The sequence below is a fragment of the Humulus lupulus genome, chromosome 4 (assembly GCF_963169125.1).
Source record: "Humulus lupulus chromosome 4, drHumLupu1.1, whole genome shotgun sequence".
NCBI classification, from domain to species: domain Eukaryota; kingdom Viridiplantae; phylum Streptophyta; class Magnoliopsida; order Rosales; family Cannabaceae; genus Humulus; species Humulus lupulus.
In genome coordinates this window covers 23,725,132-23,744,796 of record NC_084796.1, presented here as the reverse complement: position 1 = coordinate 23,744,796, position 19,665 = coordinate 23,725,132, and the positions used below count along the sequence as shown (strand labels likewise).

Genomic DNA, 19,665 nt, shown 5'->3' with positions numbered 1-19,665 from the left:
TAATGTACTTTGTTTTTTTGTCATGACAGCTACTATAGCTAATTTAGTGAATGAGTTTCGTCTCCTCTGCTACTACCTCAGGTTTGTATATGCATGAATATCCTTTTGCAATGGCATCTTTAAGAGACTAAAATTAGATTAGAAGTGAGTACCATATAAAAAAGTAAGAGAATGAGAATTGGTTTAGTGTTCTGACTTTCCTTGTCTCTAAAAGTTGTTTTACTTAAATTTTCCTAGAATTTTTAATGGTTGTGAGTAGATTAATATGATTACCATTACCATATGTATTTACATTTTCTTTCTTCTCATTGCTACATTATTAATCTGGCAGGTTCTATGTTACATTTCTGTGACCTTTAGTTATTGTTCTAAGAAAAACTGTTAATTACACTAGCTCACTTGATGTGATTTCTCTTTTTGTTTCTCAGACATTCAAGAAATGAGGTCAATTCCATGTTCAAAAGATTCTTAATCCCATTAATCCATGTTTCAACCATTTTATCTGAGAGTTTGGATTATATGCATGGAGAGATTTTATATCTAAAAATTGTATTTCTTATTTTCATTTGGTATTATTATTTTGGAAGATGAGTTAACATGTTCTTGTGAACCTAAGTTTATTGTTATTTTAATGGAAAATCTAAGTTAGTTATTTGATGATATCAAACTGGTATTTTTTGCTCTGTTTGTGCTTGTTATAGCATTATGTTGTGTAGATGCTTACTGCTTTAATGATACTACAATAAAGAAAAATTATAAGTGTTATCAAAACTAATATATTATAATAATTCAAACTCTTATAAGCATAAAGTTGTGTTATGAAAACTATTTTTATAGAATGTAGAAAATGTGTTATTATAAAGTGTACAATAATACTGTTTTATTAGTACAAAAAAAGGGTTATATAATTTATTATGAAAAACATATTGAAGCACTTGTCTATTTATTAATGTAATACTACAAGTATATTGTTGCAGTAATTTCTTTATTTTAGCACATTCAAAACAGCAGTCTTATGTGATAAGACATGGTTTTAATGATGGATAAATTGTATGACTGTTGTAACATATTTTCTTTTATTAATTGTGATTTTTTTTCTACAATGGGAGGAAGTGTTTATAAAATATTTATTTTAGTTATACATAAAATGACTTATATAGTTGAATTATTTGTAACATATAATTTGTGGTTCATGTTTAATATAGTAGGGTTGAGACAAAAACTTGTATTGAAGATTGGTTTGGGCATAGAAGAATAAAACTAGCACTCTTTTGGTAAGTTTACTAAACTATGAATTTACTTTGATTTTATTTAAGGTGCACATTATGTATGGTGTTGGGAATTTTACTTTTAATACTTGATTATATTATGTATTGTTCTGGGAATTTTCTGTGTGTAGGAAGTTTTTATAAAATATGTATAGGGGAGATGATGCCTAATTATTAAATTAGTTGATGATCATTATGGTGATATGTTGTAATTGAACATGTGTCCTGGGAATTTTATGCATGTAAGAAGGTTTTAGTCAAACTTATAGAAGAGGTTTCGCCCAAATTTAAAAAAAAAAATGAGTAGGAGTTGGATGGCGAAAGATAGGTTATCAAAGGAATATGAAGATGGAGTTGAGAGTTTTATTGAAATAGCCTTGAAAAATACAGTGGATCCTAAGAGAGTTCATTGTCCATGTCAAAAGTGTTCTAATTTGAAAAAATTGGATATAAAGGAAATAAAAAATCATTTGTATTTCAATGGAATAGACAAAACTTATGTTAAGTGGATATGGCATGGAGAACAAGTTGAGTCTACCCCCAAAGTACACAATGAAAATAAAGAATTTACTCAAGTGTTTGATGACCCTATAGAGATGGTGAGAGATGCAGTTGATCGATTTGTGGATAGGCTAGAAGAATTTGTAAAGTTCTTAGGAGATGCAGAGAAACCAATTTTTCCAGGGTCACCTTTGTCAAAGTTGGTTGTTTTGGTAAAATTATACAATTTAAAAGCTGGTAGTGGTTGGAGTGACATAAGTTTCACAAAGTTGCTTGATTTGATGAAGGAGATTTTACCAAAAGACAATGAGATGCCTTCTTCCCTTTATGAGGCGAAAAAAACTCTGTGCACTTTAGGAATGGATTATAAAAAGATACATGCCTGCCCTAATGATTGTGTTTTATACCGCAACAATTTAGAAAATGCAACCGAGTGCCCTACGTGCAAGACATCGAGATGGAAGAGAGGTAAAGAAGGAAAAGAAGGTAAGAAAGGGATTCCAGCTAAAGTATTATGGTATTTTCCACCGATACCAAGATTTATACGTTTGTTTCGGAATCCAGAACATGCTAAAAGTTTAAGATGGCATGAGCATGGAAGGATCAAAGATGATTTATACCGCAACAATTTAGAAAATGCAACCGAGTGCCCTACGTACAAGACATCGAGATGGAAGAGAGGTAAAGAAGGAAAATAAGGTAAGAAAGGGATTCCAGCTAAAGTATTATGGTATTTTCCACCGATACCAAGATTTATACGTTTGTTTCGGAATCCAGAACATGCTAAAAGTTTAAGATGGCATGAGGATGGAAGGATAAAAGATGATAAACTAAGACATCCAGCAGATTCATTAGCTTGGAAAACTATCGATGAGAAATGGCCTGTAATAAAAAAGGATCCTAGGAATCTTCGACTTGGTCTTTCAGCTGATGGCATCAATCCATTTAGCAATATGAGCTCGTCTTACAGTTGCTGGCCAATGATATTATGTATTTACAACCTCCCACCTCACCTTTGCATGAAAAGAAGATTCACAATGCTGACTTTGTTAATTTCAGGAAGTAAACAACCTGGAAATGATATAGACGTCTATTTGGCACCGTTGATAGATGATTTAAAGTTGTTGTGGGATGGAGTGGATTGTTATGATTCTTTTAGTAAAGAAAGTTTTATACTGAGAGGGTTACTTTTATGGACAATTAATGATTTTCCAGCTTATGGAAACTTGTCGGGGTGTTATGTTAAGGGTTATAAAGGATGTACAATATGTGGGGAGAAAACAAGCGCAACAAGATTGAAGTTTTGTAAAAAGACTTGTTACATGGGGCATAGAAGGTTTCTACCTACAGAGCATTATCTTCGTAATCAAATGAAAGCCTTTAATGATAAGCAAGAACTACAAGGACCTCCACCAATAATGACTGGTGAAGAGATTTATGAAGAGATTCGTTTGATAAATAATAGATTCAGAAAACCAGTCACAAATACCGAAGAATGTGAAGACATTGAAAGTAGGGTCAAATCAAAGGGTAAAAGTAAGATGAGTAAGAAACGAAAACGTAGCAAGAAACATCAAGTGAGCAATGATGATTCTTTGAATACTACATGTTGGAAAAAGAAATCAATTTTTTTTTGAATTGGAGTATTGGAGACATTTGTTAGTTAGACACAATCTCGATGTCATGCATATTGAGAAAAACATATGTGATAGTTTGATAGGAACTTTACTCAATATTCTTGGAAAAACTAAAGATAGTATATCTGCTTGTCGTGATCTCGTTCTAATGTCTGAATCGAAAAAAGAGCTGGCTCCTAAAGTAGAAGAGAATCGAACATATTTACCTCCAGCATGTTACACATTAAAAAAAGATGAGAAACACAATTTTGTGAAACATTGGCAAAGATTAAGGTGCCAGATGGTTTTTCATCGAATATTCGAAATTTGGTTTCCTTGAAAGATTGTAGACTATAGGGTCTAAAGTCTCATGATTGTCATGTGTTAATGCAACAAATGCTTCCAATAGCTATTCGAGGCTTATTAGAAAACCCCGTGAGAAATGCTATAACCAGAATGTGTTTCTTCTTTAATGCCCTTTGCTCTAAAGTTATTGACGTATCAAAGTTGGAGGTTATTCAATTGGAAATTGTGAAGACTTTGTGCTTGTTCGAACAATATTTTCCTCCATCTTTCTTTGATATAATGGTTCATTTGGCAGTTCATCTAGTTAGAGAAGTCACCTTGTGTGGGCTGGTTTGTTTTCAATGGATGTACCCTTTCGAGAGGTTGATGAAAGTTTACAAGGGTTATGTGCGAAATCGAAGTCGTCCAGAGGGTTGTATAGTTGAATCTTATATAGCTGAAGAAGCAGTTGAATTCTGTTCTGAGTATATGTGTAGAGTCCAAGAACTTTACTTAGCTAAGATAGATAATAGTATGATAGTATTTATAGCATTATCTTTGTTACTGTGGATTTTTGGTTCAAACCGGGAATTATTTGGACACTCATAGTAGTACTTATAGATTTTCTAAGTTTAATCTATAGTTTAAGAATATTAAGTATAACCTAAGGTTTGATTAATGTGACTGATATTAAGGATTATATTATTATATTATAAGGTTTAGACATCAACCAATGGGATTTTAAGCACATGTTATGAATGGTAATTAAGGATTAAGTATTTTTGAGGATTAAATTAAATAAGGGTAAAGTTTGAATGTTGTAGGGTCAGTCAGCAGCCTTGAGTACGTTGAGGGCTTAGTCAAGGCTGTTTACTCCATTCAAACTTAGCTAAAAATGTGTAAATTCGTGTTTAAATATTCAGCGTATGCCGATATATTGCAGCTATAGGGGGCGATATATCGCAGCACGTAGATACGGGAAAACACGAATCGATGCACGGTCGCCTCGGGAACAAAGGTCCAGGCGATATATCGCCTATAGGGGGCGATATATCGCCTCCACCAGCATGAATTCAAATACTTTTGAATTCTTTTCCTTTCAGCCATTCAAACTCCTTCAACAGTCCAGCATCTTTTGAACGAGTCTTCAGCCTCTGCTGAACGATTATTCAAATGATTTTCACCTAAAAAGCCATTATTTTTATTCAAGTAAAATCAAGATATTTTCATTCCCAAACTCTATAAATAGGACCTAGTACCCAGCCATTTCTTCACCTTTTACTCTAAGTTCAGAAGCTGCTAGTGCTAAGTGAGTGTGAGAGTGTAAACACCTGGTTTGGGAAAATCATAAGCTTAAACATCATAAGCTTATCAAACACTTTGGGAAGTGAGGTTCTATAGTATTTCGGTTGAGGTGTAGATTGGTCTTTCAAGTCTTTGAGGTAACCCAAACTCTAGTTCCTTTCTGTATTATGTTATTTTCTTCCTCATAGTCTTCTACTCAATCTCTAACCTTAATCTTTATTTTGGTTAGGGAATCCAAGTTCTTAAGCACATAAGTTGTGGTAAGCATGTTTCTCAAATGGTTTAGTCTTCCCATTTCATTTTCATCTCTTTCCTTCTTTCAACTCACTCATGTTCATTATGGTTTTAGGAGTGTTCCAAAAGTCCCAACTCAGTCCATTATATCCTGGTAACTTTGGTAAGGAAAATAGGCTAGAATCTATATGTTTTATATTTATGTTATCTTATGTGTTATGTTATGAATATGTTATGAATATGTTATGCATGTATTTGTTGTAGGCTTGGGCATATGCCCTATTTGACTAACAAGACCCCAAAAAGATTGTGGGCATAAGCCTATTTAGCTGGTAGGACCCCACTAATCTCATGGGCATAAGCTTGTTTAGTCTATGGGACCCCAAGTAATAATGGCCATTATAATAAGTGAATTATGTGTTATGATATGTCTTTACGTTATTATGAAATTATGTTTATGTTTATGACTATGTGTTAGATTTTCCTTGCTGGGCATTAGGCTCATTCCTTTCTATTTATGTGCAGAAAATAAGCTTTAGAGGCGGAAAGATTCGTGACGCTTAGAGGATGTGTATCGATGGTGAATGGAGTCAAGGGGCTGAGCGTTATTCGATTCGAGGATGTAGTCTTCTTTATGTTTTTATGGTTTCAAATGTATTTTCCGCATTTTCTATGTAACCCTTTTTACTTTAAGTTGTTTTTTGTTTTAAAGACGATGGGTACCCATATCCTACTTATTTTATGAAAGTAACCTTTGTTTCCACAAGTTTCAATAAAATTATGGTATTTCCGCAAAAATGTAAGTTATATGTATAGATTCGTTAATGGTCCAAATAGTCTAGATTAGTGGGTCATTACAGTTGGTATCAGAGCAACGGTTCTTTTGCATGAAGTTCTCCTCGATACACACGCTCAAAGCTCCGAATCGGACCGCCAAGTAAGTGTTTAAGTTACTAGTTGTGTTACTTATGTGTATAGCTAACACCTTTAGTGTTTATGTTTTCAGTTAAGAATGAACGGAGCTTTAAGCAATGAGGATATCCGAGCCATTAAGGCTTTAAAAAGAATAAGGGAGCCAAGGAACACCGTAGGAGCACTAGAAAAGATCACTCGAAGATTGATCTTGTTCCACAAAGAGATAGGTCACCTTCAAGCGTCTAAGCAAATCATGATGAGAGCTGCAGAACAATATGTCCTAGTAATTAGGCTTTTAAAAGATTTTCCTTCAGCAATTTTAACTTTAGAAGAAATATGGGAGAATATAAATAATGATGATGACTTACAAGCAGCCCTAAGATATTATTCTCTTATACTTAAGTTCACCTATGATTTGGAGTTTCAATTCACTAATGAGCAACAACATAGGATCTTCTTGAATCTTCCCCGAGGAAATTTTGAGGCTCAAGACAACGATGATTATAAGGAGATAGATAATGATATGCTAGATGAAGGATCGGATGTAGAAGATCCCGATTTTTAGAATAGCTAGTTTTTCATTATTTGTTTTGTTTATTTCTTTCTTTATTTATGATTGTAATAAGTGAAAATCTTTTTCCAAATTGATTTCATGTTATTTTATCATCATGTATGAGTTTGATTTTATTTTTTTTGCAATCATAATAAGTAATAAATAAAATGAATAATGACTAAGTTCAGTGAGGGTGGATACAAATCAATGAACCAAGTTTCTTTATTGAGAGTTAGGGGGCCTTAGTAGTGGGAACGATTTTACTGATCCCAGCCCTCCCTCAATATGGTTAACTTTGGAACAAAGATAAGTTTCGAGCCTGAGAATTAAGTCATATAGGATGATTAGAAACACACTTAGAAAATAAAGATGACTTGTTTTTCTAAGTATAGAAACCCACTCTAATAATAAATAAAGACCTATATAATTTTTCATAAGAAGTCATAATAAATAGGTCCGAGATATGTTTGTTTTAGAATAAGTTTTTGCCTTAGAGCCTATTAGGGTAAGTTCTAACAAGTTCTCAACTGTTAGAACTTTTGGTGAAGATGTCGCTCCGAAGATCTGCACGCACCAATGGAAACGCCTTCAACGTTGTTCCAACGACCAATGATGCCCTCCAGTTCGCAGAAAAGGAGTGCGTGCTACTACTAGCCGCAACGCGCCGACACCGTCAGCTGACAACACCGCGGAAATCGCTAGACGGCGACAAAAAGTCGAGGAACTCTTGCAGCAACAACGTCAACAGGCGCAGACTGAGCCTCAGCCTCCGCTGCAACCGCAGCCGCAGCTACAACAAATGGCCCTAGCACCCCAACAAGTTGGTCCATATGGGGGATGGCCAGTGACGAAATATGCGCCACATCCAGTACCGAATATGGAGTCAGTGTATGAGAAGTTCTGCAAGCAGCACGCTCCAAACTTCGAAGGGACTATAGACCCCTTTGAGGCAGAAGAGTGGCTAAGGAATGTAAAACCAATTCTTACGCACATGAACCTCAGTAATACGGACCGCATATCCTGCGTCTCGTCATTACTCAGGAAGGATGCCAGAATATGGTGGGACTTAGTTCAGCAGACTAACGATGTCACCACCATGATATGGACAAGATTTGTGGAGCCGTTCCACAAGAAGTATTACACCTCGGCAGTCATCGCTAATGGTAGAAGAATATGCTCGTCAGTTCAACAGATTAGTCAAGTTTGCACCAGAGTTGGTCCCAACCGACTTTACGAGGTTGACCAAGTTCGTCAGAGGACTTAGACCAAAGATGGAATTAGGGGTTAAGTTAGCAAACCTGGGAGCCACTACCTATGCCAATGTTCTAGAAACGGCAATAGAAGTAGAAAGGATTTAGATGAATGTTAGTGAGGAGAAGAAGGATTAAACGATGGTTCCAGACCAAAGTCTTTGCCTTGACCCAAGGAGGAACCCATGCTAGTAACAAGCATTACAGGTCAGATCCTATCCTCGATAGTATATGTTCTAGTATCGCTTGTTGGTAGCAGTATACTCGTACATCTCGTTAGGAATGATAGAAAAACTAGACAAACCTAGTGAAAGATTTAGAACTAGGTTTGTAACCGAGTTGCCCTCGGGCAAAGTAGTTCTATCATCACGAATAGTACAAGGCAAACCGATCAAGATTGAGGACATAGAACTAGAAGGAGACCTGATAGAACTAGTGATCAAGGACTTCGACGTAATACTAGGCATGGATCGGCTAGCACGGCATGGCGCAACGATCGACAGCAAACGCAAGAAGGTGATGTTCGAGACCCCTGACGGCCAGAGACGATGCTTCATGGGACAAGCTTCAGGATTACGCACCCTGTTAGTGTCATCTCTCAAAACTCAACAAAGGATAGAGAAAGGATGTCAAGCGTTCTTATCCAGCATCACAAACGTGGAAAGGGAGACGCCACTTAAGGTTGGAGATGTTCGGATTATACAAGAAGTTCCAGAAGAATTTTTCGATGACTTGCCAGGATTGCCGCCAACTCGAGAGATAAACTTCACGATAGAATTAGTACCGGGCACCGAGCCTATCTCTAAGGCACCATACCGGATGGCACCTACGAAACTCAAGGAGTTAAAGCTACAAGAACTCCTAGACTTAGGCCAAGCCATTCACCATGAGGAGCTCCGGTACTATTCGTGAAGAAGAAGGACGGAAGTATGCGAATGTGCATAGACTATCATGAGCTGAACAAAGTAACAATTAAGAACAAATACCCACTACCTCGGATTGATGATTTGTTTGATCAACTCCGAGGCGCGACTGTATTTTCTAAGAACGATTTACGGTCCGGGTATCATCAGCTCAAGGTAAAGGGAGAAGATATTCCTAAGACAGCCTTTAGGACTCGTTATGGACATTACGAGTTCTTGGTTATGTCTTTTGGTCTTACTAACGCACCAGCCGCATTTATGGACTTAATGAATAGGGTCTTCAAGGATTACTCAAATAAATTCGTCGTTGTATTCATCGACAATATCTTAGTATACTCCAAGGATGAAGGAGAGCACGAGGAACACTTGAGGTTGATTTTGACGCGTTTAAAGGAGCATAAACTCTACGCCAAGTTCAAGAAATGTGAATTTTGGCTTTCGCAAGTGGCGTTCCTCGGGCACATCATATCAAAAGACGGAGTTGCAGTAGATCCATCGAAGGTAGAGGCCGTGAAGGATTGGCCTAGGCCAAAGAACGCGTCAGAAGTAAGAAGCTTCTTAGGGCTAGCAGGTTATTATAGAAAGTTTGTAGAGGGCTTTTCTAAGATAGCCACTTCACTCACCAACCTGACCCGGAAGCAACAAAAGTTTAACTGGAATGATAAGTGTGAGGAAAGCTTCCAGTTGCTTAAGGATAAGCTTTGCTCAACACCAGTACTTAGTGTCCCAACACCCAACGATAAGTTCGTTGTCTAATGCGATGCATCAAAGCTAGGATTGGGATGCGTGTTGATGCAAAACTGACAAGGTGATAGCCTACGCCTCACGTCAGTTGAAGGAGTATGAACAACGCTATCCAACTCACGATATGGAGTTGGCAGCGGTGGTCGTTGCATTGAAAATCTGGCGCCATTATCTTTACGGAGAACGGTGCGAGATTTATACGGACCACAAGAGTTTAAAATACTTCTTTACGCAGAAGGAGCTTAACATGAGGCAGCGCAGGAGGATAGAATTAGTCAAGGATTACGACTGCGAAATCCTATACCACCCAGGGAAGGCGAACGTAGTTGCTGATGCGCTTAGTAGGAAAAGCTATGGGAACTTAGCAGTCTTATCCGGAATAGAAAAGCCGCTACAGCAGGAGCTTATCAGTGCCGGAATAGAAGTGGTTGTAGGCAAGCTGGCTAACTTGTCTATCCAATCAAATCTGCTAGAGGACATACGGATTGGTCAGAGACATGATGAATCACTAGCACCACATATGGAAGCAGTCAGAGAAGGCAAGAATACAGATTTCTCAATATCTAGCCAAGGCTTATTGAGATATAAGGATCGGGTATGCGTGCCAGACGATCAAAGTATTAAGAAGACGATTCTAGAAGAAGCGCACAATACCCCGTACTCAGTTCATCCAGGGTCTACCAAGATGACTCATGACATCAAGGCAGTCTATTGGTGGCCAGGGATGAAGAAGGAGATAGCGGAGTATGTATCTAAGTGTCTGGTATGCCAGCAAGTGAAAGCGGAGCATCAGCGGGCTGCAGGATTATTGCAACCGCTTAGCATACCGGAGTGGAAGTGGGACGATATAGCCATGGACTTCGTGACGGGTCTGCCAAAGATGAACAAGCAGCATAATTTTGCTTGGATAGTCATAGATAGACTAATCAAGTCGGCTCATTTCCTGCCTGTTAAGACTTCATATACGGCAGACCAATATGCAAACATCTACATCCAAGAGATTGTACGATTGCATGGAATCCCCAAGACGATAGTGTCAGATAGAGGATCAGTATTTACGTCAAGATTTTGGAGAAGCTTACAGCAAGCTATGGGTACTAAGTTAAGCCTTAGTACAGCTTTCCATCCTCAGACAGATGGGCAGTCTGAGCGTACGATTCAGATCTTAGAGGATATGCTACGCGCATGTGTACTTGATTTCGGAGGGTCATGGAACAAGTACTTACCACTGATCGAGTTCTCGTACAACAACAGCTACCAGTCAACGATCGGAATAGCACCTTATGAGTTGCTATATGGACGAAGGTACCGATCACCGTTGCACTAGGACGAGGTAGGAGAAAGGCAGCTTCTAAGGCCCGAAGCTGTTAGACAAGCTCAAGAAGCAGTAACGCTTATTAGACAGCGTATGCTGGCTGCTCAAAGCCGTCAGAAGAGCTATGCGGATACCAAGCGACGCGATGTGGAGTTCCAAGTTGGAGATCAAGTCTTCTTGAAGATATCTCCTATGAAAGGTGTCAAGCGGTTCGGGAAGAAAGGCAAGCTTAGTCCCCGATTCATAGGTCCTTTTTGATATTGGACAAAATGGGAACAGTTGCGTATAGACTAGCCCTACCGCCAGCACTAGCCGATAGTCACAACGTCTTCCACATCTCGATGTTACGCAAATCTGTGTCAGACCCATCTCACGTCCTCAAGTACGATACGATAGCGCTCCAGAAAGACTTAAGTTACGAGAAACAACCGATTAGCATCCTAGATAGAGGGATGAAGTAGTTACGGTCTAAGAGCCTTCCTATAGTCAAAGTCCTATGGAGCAATAGTTCTGAACGCGAGGCAACGTGGGAGTTGGAGGAGACATGCAAGGCCGGTATCCGGAGTTATGTGATAAGTAAATTTCGAGGACGAAATTCTTTTTAGTAGGGGAGAATTGTAGAGTCCAAGAACTTTACTTAGCTAAGATAGATAATAGTATGATAGTATTTATAGCATTATCTTTGTTACTGTGGATTTTTGGTTCAAACCGGGAATTATTTGGACACTCATAGTAGTACTTATAGATTTTCTAAGTTTAATCTATAGTTTAAGAATATTAAGTATAACCTAAGGTTTGATTAATGTGACTGATATTAAGGATTATATTATTATATTATAAGGTTTAGACATCAACCAATGGGATTTTAAGCACATGTTATGAATGGTAATTAAGGATTAAGTATTTTTGAGGATTAAATTAAATAAGGGTAAAGTTTGAATGTTGTAGGGTCAGTCAGCAGCCTTGAGTACGTTGAGGGCTTAGTCAAGGCTGTTTACTCCATTCAAACTTAGCTAAAAATGTGTAAATTCGTGTTTAAATATTCAGCGTATGCCGATATATCGCAGCTATAGGGGGCGATATATCGCAGCACGTAGATACGGGAAAACACGAATCGATGCACGGTCGCCTCGGGAACAAAGGTCCAGGCGATATATCGCCTATAGGGGGCGATATATCGCCTCCACCAGCATGAATTCAAATACTTTTGAATTCTTTTCCTTTCAGCCATTCAAACTCCTTCAACAATCCAGCATCTTTTGAACGAGTCTTCAGCCTCTGCTGAACGATTATTCAAATGATTTTCACCTAAAAAGCCATTATTTTTATTCAAGTAAAATCAAGATATTTTCATTCCCAAACTCTATAAATAGGACCTAGTACCCAGCCATTTCTTCACCTTTTACTCTAAGTTCAGAAGCTGCTAGTGCTAAGTGAGTGTGAGAGTGTAAACACCTGGTTTGGGAAAATCATAAGCTTAAACATCATAAGCTTATCAAACACTTTGGGAAGTGAGGTTCTATAGTATTTCGGTTGAGGTGTAGATTGGTCTTTCAAGTCTTTGAGGTAACCAAAACTCTAGTTCCTTTCTGTATTATGTTATTTTCTTCCTCATAGTCTTCTACTCAATCTCTAACCTTAATCTTTATTTTGGTTAGGGAATCCAAGTTCTTAAGCACATAAGTTGTGGTAAGCATGTTTCTCAAATGGTTTAGTCTTCCCATTTCATTTTCATCTCTTTCCTTCTTTCAACTCACTCATGTTCATTATGGTTTTAGGAGTGTTCCAAAAGTCCCAACTCAGTCCATTATATCCTGGTAACTTTGGTAAGGAAAATAGGCTAGAATCTATATGTTTTATGTTTATGTTATCTTATGTGTTATGTTATGAATATGTTATGAATATGTTATGCATGTATTTGTTGTAGGCTTGGGCATATGCCCTATTTGACTAACAAGACCCCAAAAAGATTGTGGGCATAAGCCTATTTAGCTGGTAGGACCCCACTAATCTCATGGGCATAAGCTTGTTTAGTCTATGGGACCCCAAGTAATAATGGCCATTATAATAAGTGAATTATGTGTTATGATATGTCTTTACGTTATTATGAAATTATGTTTATGTTTATGACTATGTGTTAGATTTTCCTTGCTGGGCATTAGGCTCATTCCTTTCTGTTTATGTGCAGAAAATAAGCTTTAGAGGCGGAAAGATTCGTGATGCTTAGAGGATGTGTATCGATGGTGAATGGAGTCAAGGGGCTGAGCGTTATTCGATTCGAGGATGTAGTCTTCTTTATGTTTTTATGGTTTCAAATGTATTTTCCGCATTTTCTATGTAACCCTTTTTACTTTAAGTTGTTTTTTGTTTTAAAGACGATGGGTACCCATATCCTACTTATTTTATGAAAGTAACCTTTGTTTCCACAAGTTTCAATAAAATTATGGTATTTCCGCAAAAATGTAAGTTTTATGTATAGATTCGTTAATGGTCCAAATAGTCTAGATTAGTGGGTCATTACAATATGGTCAATGTTGACTCAATTGGAATTCCAATAAGGGCAAGAGAGGGAGTTGTAGAAAATAAGGGTATCAACAATGGAAAACCTACTTTAATGGAAAAAGAAGATTTGGAGGTTGCTCATCAAAATGTCTTGGAGAATACAGTTGAGGTTCAACCTTATATAGAGTAAGTACATTATTTAAATTAATTTTCTTAACTTAAACAAATATTTTTAGTGATTATTATGTTGTAGTAACAATATTATTCAATACAGAGAACATTTGCAATATCTAAATAAGGAAAATCGAACAAAATCTAGAAAGCAGATTCAAGATGAGCATCATCGTACCTTTCGACATTGGTTTCTTGATAAGGTGATGTTTTACTTTAAAATGAAAACTCCAATATAAACCATTTTTAACGATTGTTTGCAAAATGTAATTAAGGTATTATTCATTAATGTAGATTCAGAAAGAGTTGACCGATGAGTTGCATGAAGTTACCGAAACTTTGAGATGGCTTTCATTAGGTTCGACTCAATTGGCAATTAAGCACGATGTGTTTATAATTAATGGTTGTAGGTTCAACACTAAAGCTCGTGATGATGTTAGGGTCACCCAAAATAGTGGTGTAAGTATTGTAGCTCAAACCTTGCAAGTCTCTAGTGCACGTGACAAGAACCCTATATATGGTGAGATGAAATTTTATGGTGTCATTCAAGAAATATGGGAGCTTGATTATCGTGAATTTAGGATGCCGATGTTCAAGTGTGATTGGGTAGACAGGAAAAATGGTGTGGAGAAAGAAAAGTTAGGTTTCATTAAAGTTGATTTGAATAAAATAGGACATATAAAAGACTCATTTGTAATGGTAAGTCAAGCTAAACAAGTGTTTTATGTTGAGGATCCTACTTCATCAAGATGGTCAATAGTGCTTGCTTCACAACCAAGAGAAAAAGTGCATGATGACGATCAACAACATGACTTTGGTGAATTACGAGTTTGAGGGAGTTGAAGCAACTGTTGGGCCATATGTACGAAAATATGGTGATGGAATTTGGATAGTAAGATTTCATTTTTATGAATGACATATAATATTATCTTTTACTATAAATTTTCTTCGTTGATCTTAATATTTCTTTTACTTAAAAATTTACTTCATTGATTTTTACATTTTCTAATAATTTGTGTTTCATGTGTTGACAGGATCATGGACCCATTTGATGAGCACCTTGAGGAGTACCTAGAGGGTGATGATGAGCAAGCTGATGTTGATTCCATCGATGAGCAGACTGATGGTGGTTCCATGGATGTTGACCACGAGGAGGAGGATAATAATAAAGAGAACGCGAAAGATAAAAAGAAAACACATAAGCGGACATGAGGCATAGTGCGATTGACGAAGATCATAGCAGATAAAATTAAAGGAATCAAACGCCATTTGAGGTTCAATAGCAGGGGGCAATCGATCGGGACCCCAAACAGAGAGCTTCAATGTTATTTAGGAATGCAAGCCAAAAGTATGGTGCCAATTAACATTGAAAATTGGCGCGAAGTTCCTAAATCTATATTGGACAGCTTATGGAAGGACGTCAATGTAAGACATTTTACTATGTTTTGAAATAAATTGATGAGTTTTATATTTTCTTTTGCTTACAAAGTATCTTAAACTATTTGCAGCTAGCTTTCCACCTAGATGAGAATATGCGAAAAAATATTATTGGCTCTGTGGGTAATAAGTGGAGACAATTCAAATGTAATTTGAACAAGAAGTTTATAGTCCCTTACCTTAATGACCCATCTCTTTTGGAAGCAAACCCTCGTGGTCTCGATAAACCTCCACCAAGCTATCATATAGAAGAAACACATTGGAAAGAATTTGTCAAGAGAAGGACATCCGAAGAGTTTCAAGATTTTAGAAAATTACAACAAGAAAGGCGTAATCATTTACAATACCCTCATAGGACTTCACGCCATAGCTATACTGAATTGGAAGTTGATTTAGTAAGTACATATATAGAACGTATATGCCTGATTTTATGTTTTCTTCATTTGATGTTAAAATTGACCTAATTCTATTACATGCAGCAAGCTAAGTGGGGCACAACAGAGAAAATAGATCGATCTATACTCTTGAAGGAGGCCAGAAAAGATTCTTCTGGCAACTATGTCACCGAGCGTGACAAGGTCAAGGGAAAGGCCATCGTAAGTTGTAAAATGTTAAATGACTTTTGGTAATTGTTTTATATTTTAGTAACAAACATATAATTGATTAAATTTTGTACAGGAAGACATGCTTGAGCAAAGAAAAGAGGGCAAACTGATTGAAATCGGAACAAATGACAGTCTAACACAAGTGTTAGGTACTGCTGAGCACCCCGGTCGAGTTCGAAGCCAGAGTCGAGGTGTCACACAAAGAGACTACTTTCATAAGCCTGTTGGGGGGGGGGGGGGGTCTAAGAGGCTTGCAGAAAAAACAAATTGAGTTCGAACGACAATCCAACATATGACATAGGGAAGAGATTGAAAAGTTGAAAGAATCGCTCATGTCCAAGCTTTAAGAATTATCAACCAAGATGGCACATATGCAAGCTGACTTTGGTAGTCATTCTAGCTTTGGCAGCCATTCTAGAGTCAATACAATAGAAGTTGAGGCACCGATGGACACTACTCCAGATGTTGAGGCACCAATTGACACTACTCCAGAAGTTGAGGTACTGATTGACACTACTCCAGGGGTTGAGGCACCTGTTGACACTAGTACTTTGTATGAGACACCTACACCTTCACCTTCTATTCATCCTGAGCCACTAAAGGTAAATTCTCTTATATTTTTTAAGAAATGATTATTTAACTTATACTAACTATAACATCATTGCAGAAAGATGTTAAGTGCAAATTATACATTGGGCAAGGTGGTGATGTTGTGGCTCTTGGACGGGTGGTGGCTACCAAAGGCAATGTACATGGGAAAAGTTTAGCACCTGGTAACTATCGCGTGTTTGTTGATAGATGTCTAGATGGGAGTGCAAAACTACCTGTCTCAGTTGGGGATGAGATGACTCTTGTGGTTCATGCAATCAACAATTATGTTGCTTGGCCATTGCATCTGATCATTACTTATGATCATGAACAGGTAACTTTTAATGTGCTGTAAAAATTTTCATCTTGAAAGATCCATAAATGTTTAATTTCATGGAGAGAGAGGGAGTAAATTGTGTAATAGATGGGGATTTTGACAAAGAAATATATGGTGTGGTACTGGTGAGGAGCCATGTGCCAAAGGAATTGACATAGCATACTTAATTAGTCTCTTAAATTATATATTTACATTATTGGTTTTGGTTGAAATACAACCTATAAATTGCAAGTGCTGCTACAGACAGATAATAAAATAGTGTGTTAGAAACTTCTCTTTTGCGATATTTTCAAAATGTCTTTCTCATTATGCCTCCCATGTACAACCATATATGTTCACACTCCTAAATTCTTACATTTTTTAATACATTTGTTCTCACCTACTACAACTAAAAGAATTATAGCCCTCCATGAAGAATATTATATATATATATTTATACATGTATATATGAAAGGAAGATATCAATTTTGGACGGGCATTTGCATTGATAATAAATTGAATGTATTTTGTGATTTTCTATGTTAATTGTGAAGGAACCCAAGAGACTAAAGAGGATTTCAGCAACTTGTCCGCCAACACAAGACCTAAAACATCCTCCACAACATCTTCCCACTACTCAAGAAGAGGCAAGATCAAGTATGGCTAGTAAGTCGCCGATTATCTTCAAGGTTCCCACTGGACTTCCCATGTTTTTGAAGATACTTCTAGGTTTAGTTAAGTACGTAGAACCAGGATTCATGATTGACATTCTTATGGAGACCAATATTATGGGTGAACAATATACCTTATATATCTCACATGAGGATATAGTACACTTTGGACTTATGGAAGAAATCGGCGCGTCTTGCATTTCATTCTATATCAGGTAAATTTTAAATTAATAAGCATTATATATTTTAGTTTATTTTTAAGTATAACTATAATATCATTAACTTTCATGTATGTAGTATAATATATTCCGAGTTGTGCGATAGAGAGATATCACACTTTTTTGGTTTCATTGAGCCATCATGGTCATCGAGAATCAGGACAAATATGGATAATCGTGCTGAAATTATCTCAGAGCGTATCAATAACACAGTAATGGGTCAAACTTGGTTAATGCCATACCATTTCTTGTAAGTAAAATTTTCATTTAATATTAATTTTACTTATACCTTATGATGTTTATTTTAATAACTTTGTTTAAATGCAGATGCACTGGAAGTTAGTGATCATTGATCCAGATGACCATACATGTTACTATCTTGATCCACTTAGAAAATCTCCTCCATATGATTTGAAGAACCTTATGAACAAGTAATACATTTGAAACTCATTTTAGAATATAATATGGTTATTTGATATGGAAATAAAAAATTAATATGCTCTTCATATTGATGTATATATAGTGTCTCTTCACACATTAAGCGAAAGACAGGAAGGAATGAACAAAATTACAAGTGGAAAATAGTCAATTGCCCTCGTCAAACATCGTCAGTAGAATGTGGCTTTTATATCATAAGGATGATGAAGGACTATTGCTTGAATGAGACACCAATGCAATGGCTAACTAGTAATGTAAGTGTATTTATTAGTATTGAACTACAATTCTATTGGATTTAATTTTTGACTTAGTTTTTATTTTGTGTTTTGTAGTGTGGTGGAAAGAATACATATACACTTGGCGAAATTAATGAAACTCGAAATGAATGGGCAGCCAAGCTTCTTGAGCAGATGAGTCATAGCTAGAGTAACTTTTGAAATCAGAATTAAAAAATATACTAATTGTAGTATTTAGTTAGTACTTACATAGTTATTCCAAGTGTATATTTTGATATTGTAATTTTTAGATTTGGAACATACTGAGTTTTATTGATTTTGTCTGCCTATTGATTATGTCTGAACTATGTTGTAATTACACAGGAAATTATGAATGAATATAGTGGTTGAAAATAGAGAAATGAAAAAATTCTCATATTCTACATGGGACGTCGGTCTCCACGAACTTGTCGTCTTATGTATTGCAGGGGACGATGCTTGTACATAAATTGTCATCTCATGTACTGCAGGGAGATGACGCTTTAGTAGGAACTGTCGTCTCATTTATTACAGTGGATGACGCTTGCACAGAAATTGTCGTCCCATGTACCACAAGAGACAACGTTTGTATAGGACCCATCATCTCATGTACGACAGGAGATGACACTTTTATTTCAACTGTCATTTTATGCTTTACATAGCATGACATTGCATGGGACGACGGTATTAGAACCGACGTATGAGAGTCCATTGTCCCATGTCAATTTTGTAGTAGTGATCTAGCCAAAATATCTTACACCATGTCATCGTTATGGGGTCATACATTATCAAAAAAATATTGCAAATAATGGCAATGTTTCGTGATTTTATGTAATTGACGGTAGCGACACGTGTGTTATTGCAATTGATGTCATTGTAATAGCTCTCTTTTCCTATAGTGTGTGTCTAGTCCCATGGACCAAAATAACTCAGTTTTTTAAATTTCGAAGAATAATCTATAATTAATATAAAAGAGTGAGTGAATTTAAATTTTTTTTAGTTAAGTTATTTTTTCTTGTAGTGTATATATATATTTATAATTTTTTTCTTAAAAAAATGTGAGTTTCTTTTTATTTTAATTAAGATTTAAAAAGTTAATTTTTTTATAATATATTTTACTTTGTATTGTAGTAAATAATTTTATATGTAAATTTTTTTTTCTTATTTATTTAAATAAATAGTGAATTTTTTTTGTTAAGATTTAAAAAGTGGTTCTATTTAAAATAAATTTAAATACTAAGTTAGTTTAGTAAATTTGATCAAATTATATAATCTTATAGTAGAGAATATATTGGATTTATATATCTCTTTTTAATATAATTATTTGTATTTTTTCTATTTTCTTTAAAAAAAAAGTGTGTTTCCTTTTATTTTGGTTAAGATTTAAAATTGAGTTTGTTTTAAAATAAATAAATTTAAAAGTGAGTTAGTTTAATAAATTTCATCAAATTATTATTTGTAGTGAGAATATATTTTATTTTATTTTTAAATTTTTGGCTAATATTTAAATAGTGATTTTTTTTTTAATAAAGTTAAACGATGAGTTAGATTAGTAA

At 36.0% G+C, this 19,665-nt stretch overlaps 5 protein-coding genes across 5 annotated transcripts; all 5 read left to right on the top strand.

Annotated features, from left to right (window-relative positions):
- The first annotated feature begins 1,196 nt into the window (after positions 1 to 1,196).
- On the top strand, positions 1,197 to 15,895 carry LOC133831992 (uncharacterized). The gene is made up of 5 exons (XM_062262390.1): positions 1,197 to 1,274; positions 14,617 to 15,007; positions 15,091 to 15,414; positions 15,499 to 15,615; positions 15,698 to 15,895. Exons 2-5 carry the CDS (start codon positions 14,918 to 14,920, stop codon positions 15,893 to 15,895), a joined length of 729 nt encoding a protein of 242 aa, XP_062118374.1. The 5' UTR covers positions 1,197 to 1,274; positions 14,617 to 14,917.
- On the top strand, positions 1,583 to 3,406 carry LOC133831994 (uncharacterized). Its single transcript, XM_062262392.1, has 3 exons — positions 1,583 to 2,450; positions 2,547 to 2,738; positions 2,829 to 3,406. The coding sequence occupies exons 1-3, from the start codon at positions 1,583 to 1,585 to the stop codon at positions 3,404 to 3,406; spliced, it is 1,638 nt and encodes a 545-aa protein (XP_062118376.1).
- Positions 13,434 to 14,416, top strand: LOC133831993 (uncharacterized). Its single transcript, XM_062262391.1, has 3 exons — positions 13,434 to 13,597; positions 13,686 to 13,785; positions 13,877 to 14,416. Exons 1-3 carry the CDS (start codon positions 13,434 to 13,436, stop codon positions 14,414 to 14,416), a joined length of 804 nt encoding a protein of 267 aa, XP_062118375.1.
- Positions 15,896 to 16,060: 165 nt separating the features above from the next.
- LOC133828880 (uncharacterized) lies at positions 16,061 to 16,706 on the top strand. The gene is made up of 2 exons (XM_062258946.1): positions 16,061 to 16,226; positions 16,292 to 16,706. The coding sequence occupies exons 1-2, from the start codon at positions 16,071 to 16,073 to the stop codon at positions 16,565 to 16,567; spliced, it is 432 nt and encodes a 143-aa protein (XP_062114930.1). The 5' UTR covers positions 16,061 to 16,070; the 3' UTR covers positions 16,568 to 16,706.
- Positions 16,707 to 17,584: 878 nt separating this feature from the next.
- Positions 17,585 to 18,508, top strand: LOC133831991 (uncharacterized). The gene is made up of 4 exons (XM_062262389.1): positions 17,585 to 17,629; positions 17,745 to 17,848; positions 17,941 to 18,109; positions 18,188 to 18,508. The coding sequence occupies exons 1-4, from the start codon at positions 17,585 to 17,587 to the stop codon at positions 18,278 to 18,280; spliced, it is 411 nt and encodes a 136-aa protein (XP_062118373.1). The 3' UTR covers positions 18,281 to 18,508.
- Positions 18,509 to 19,665: the final 1,157 nt, after the last annotated feature.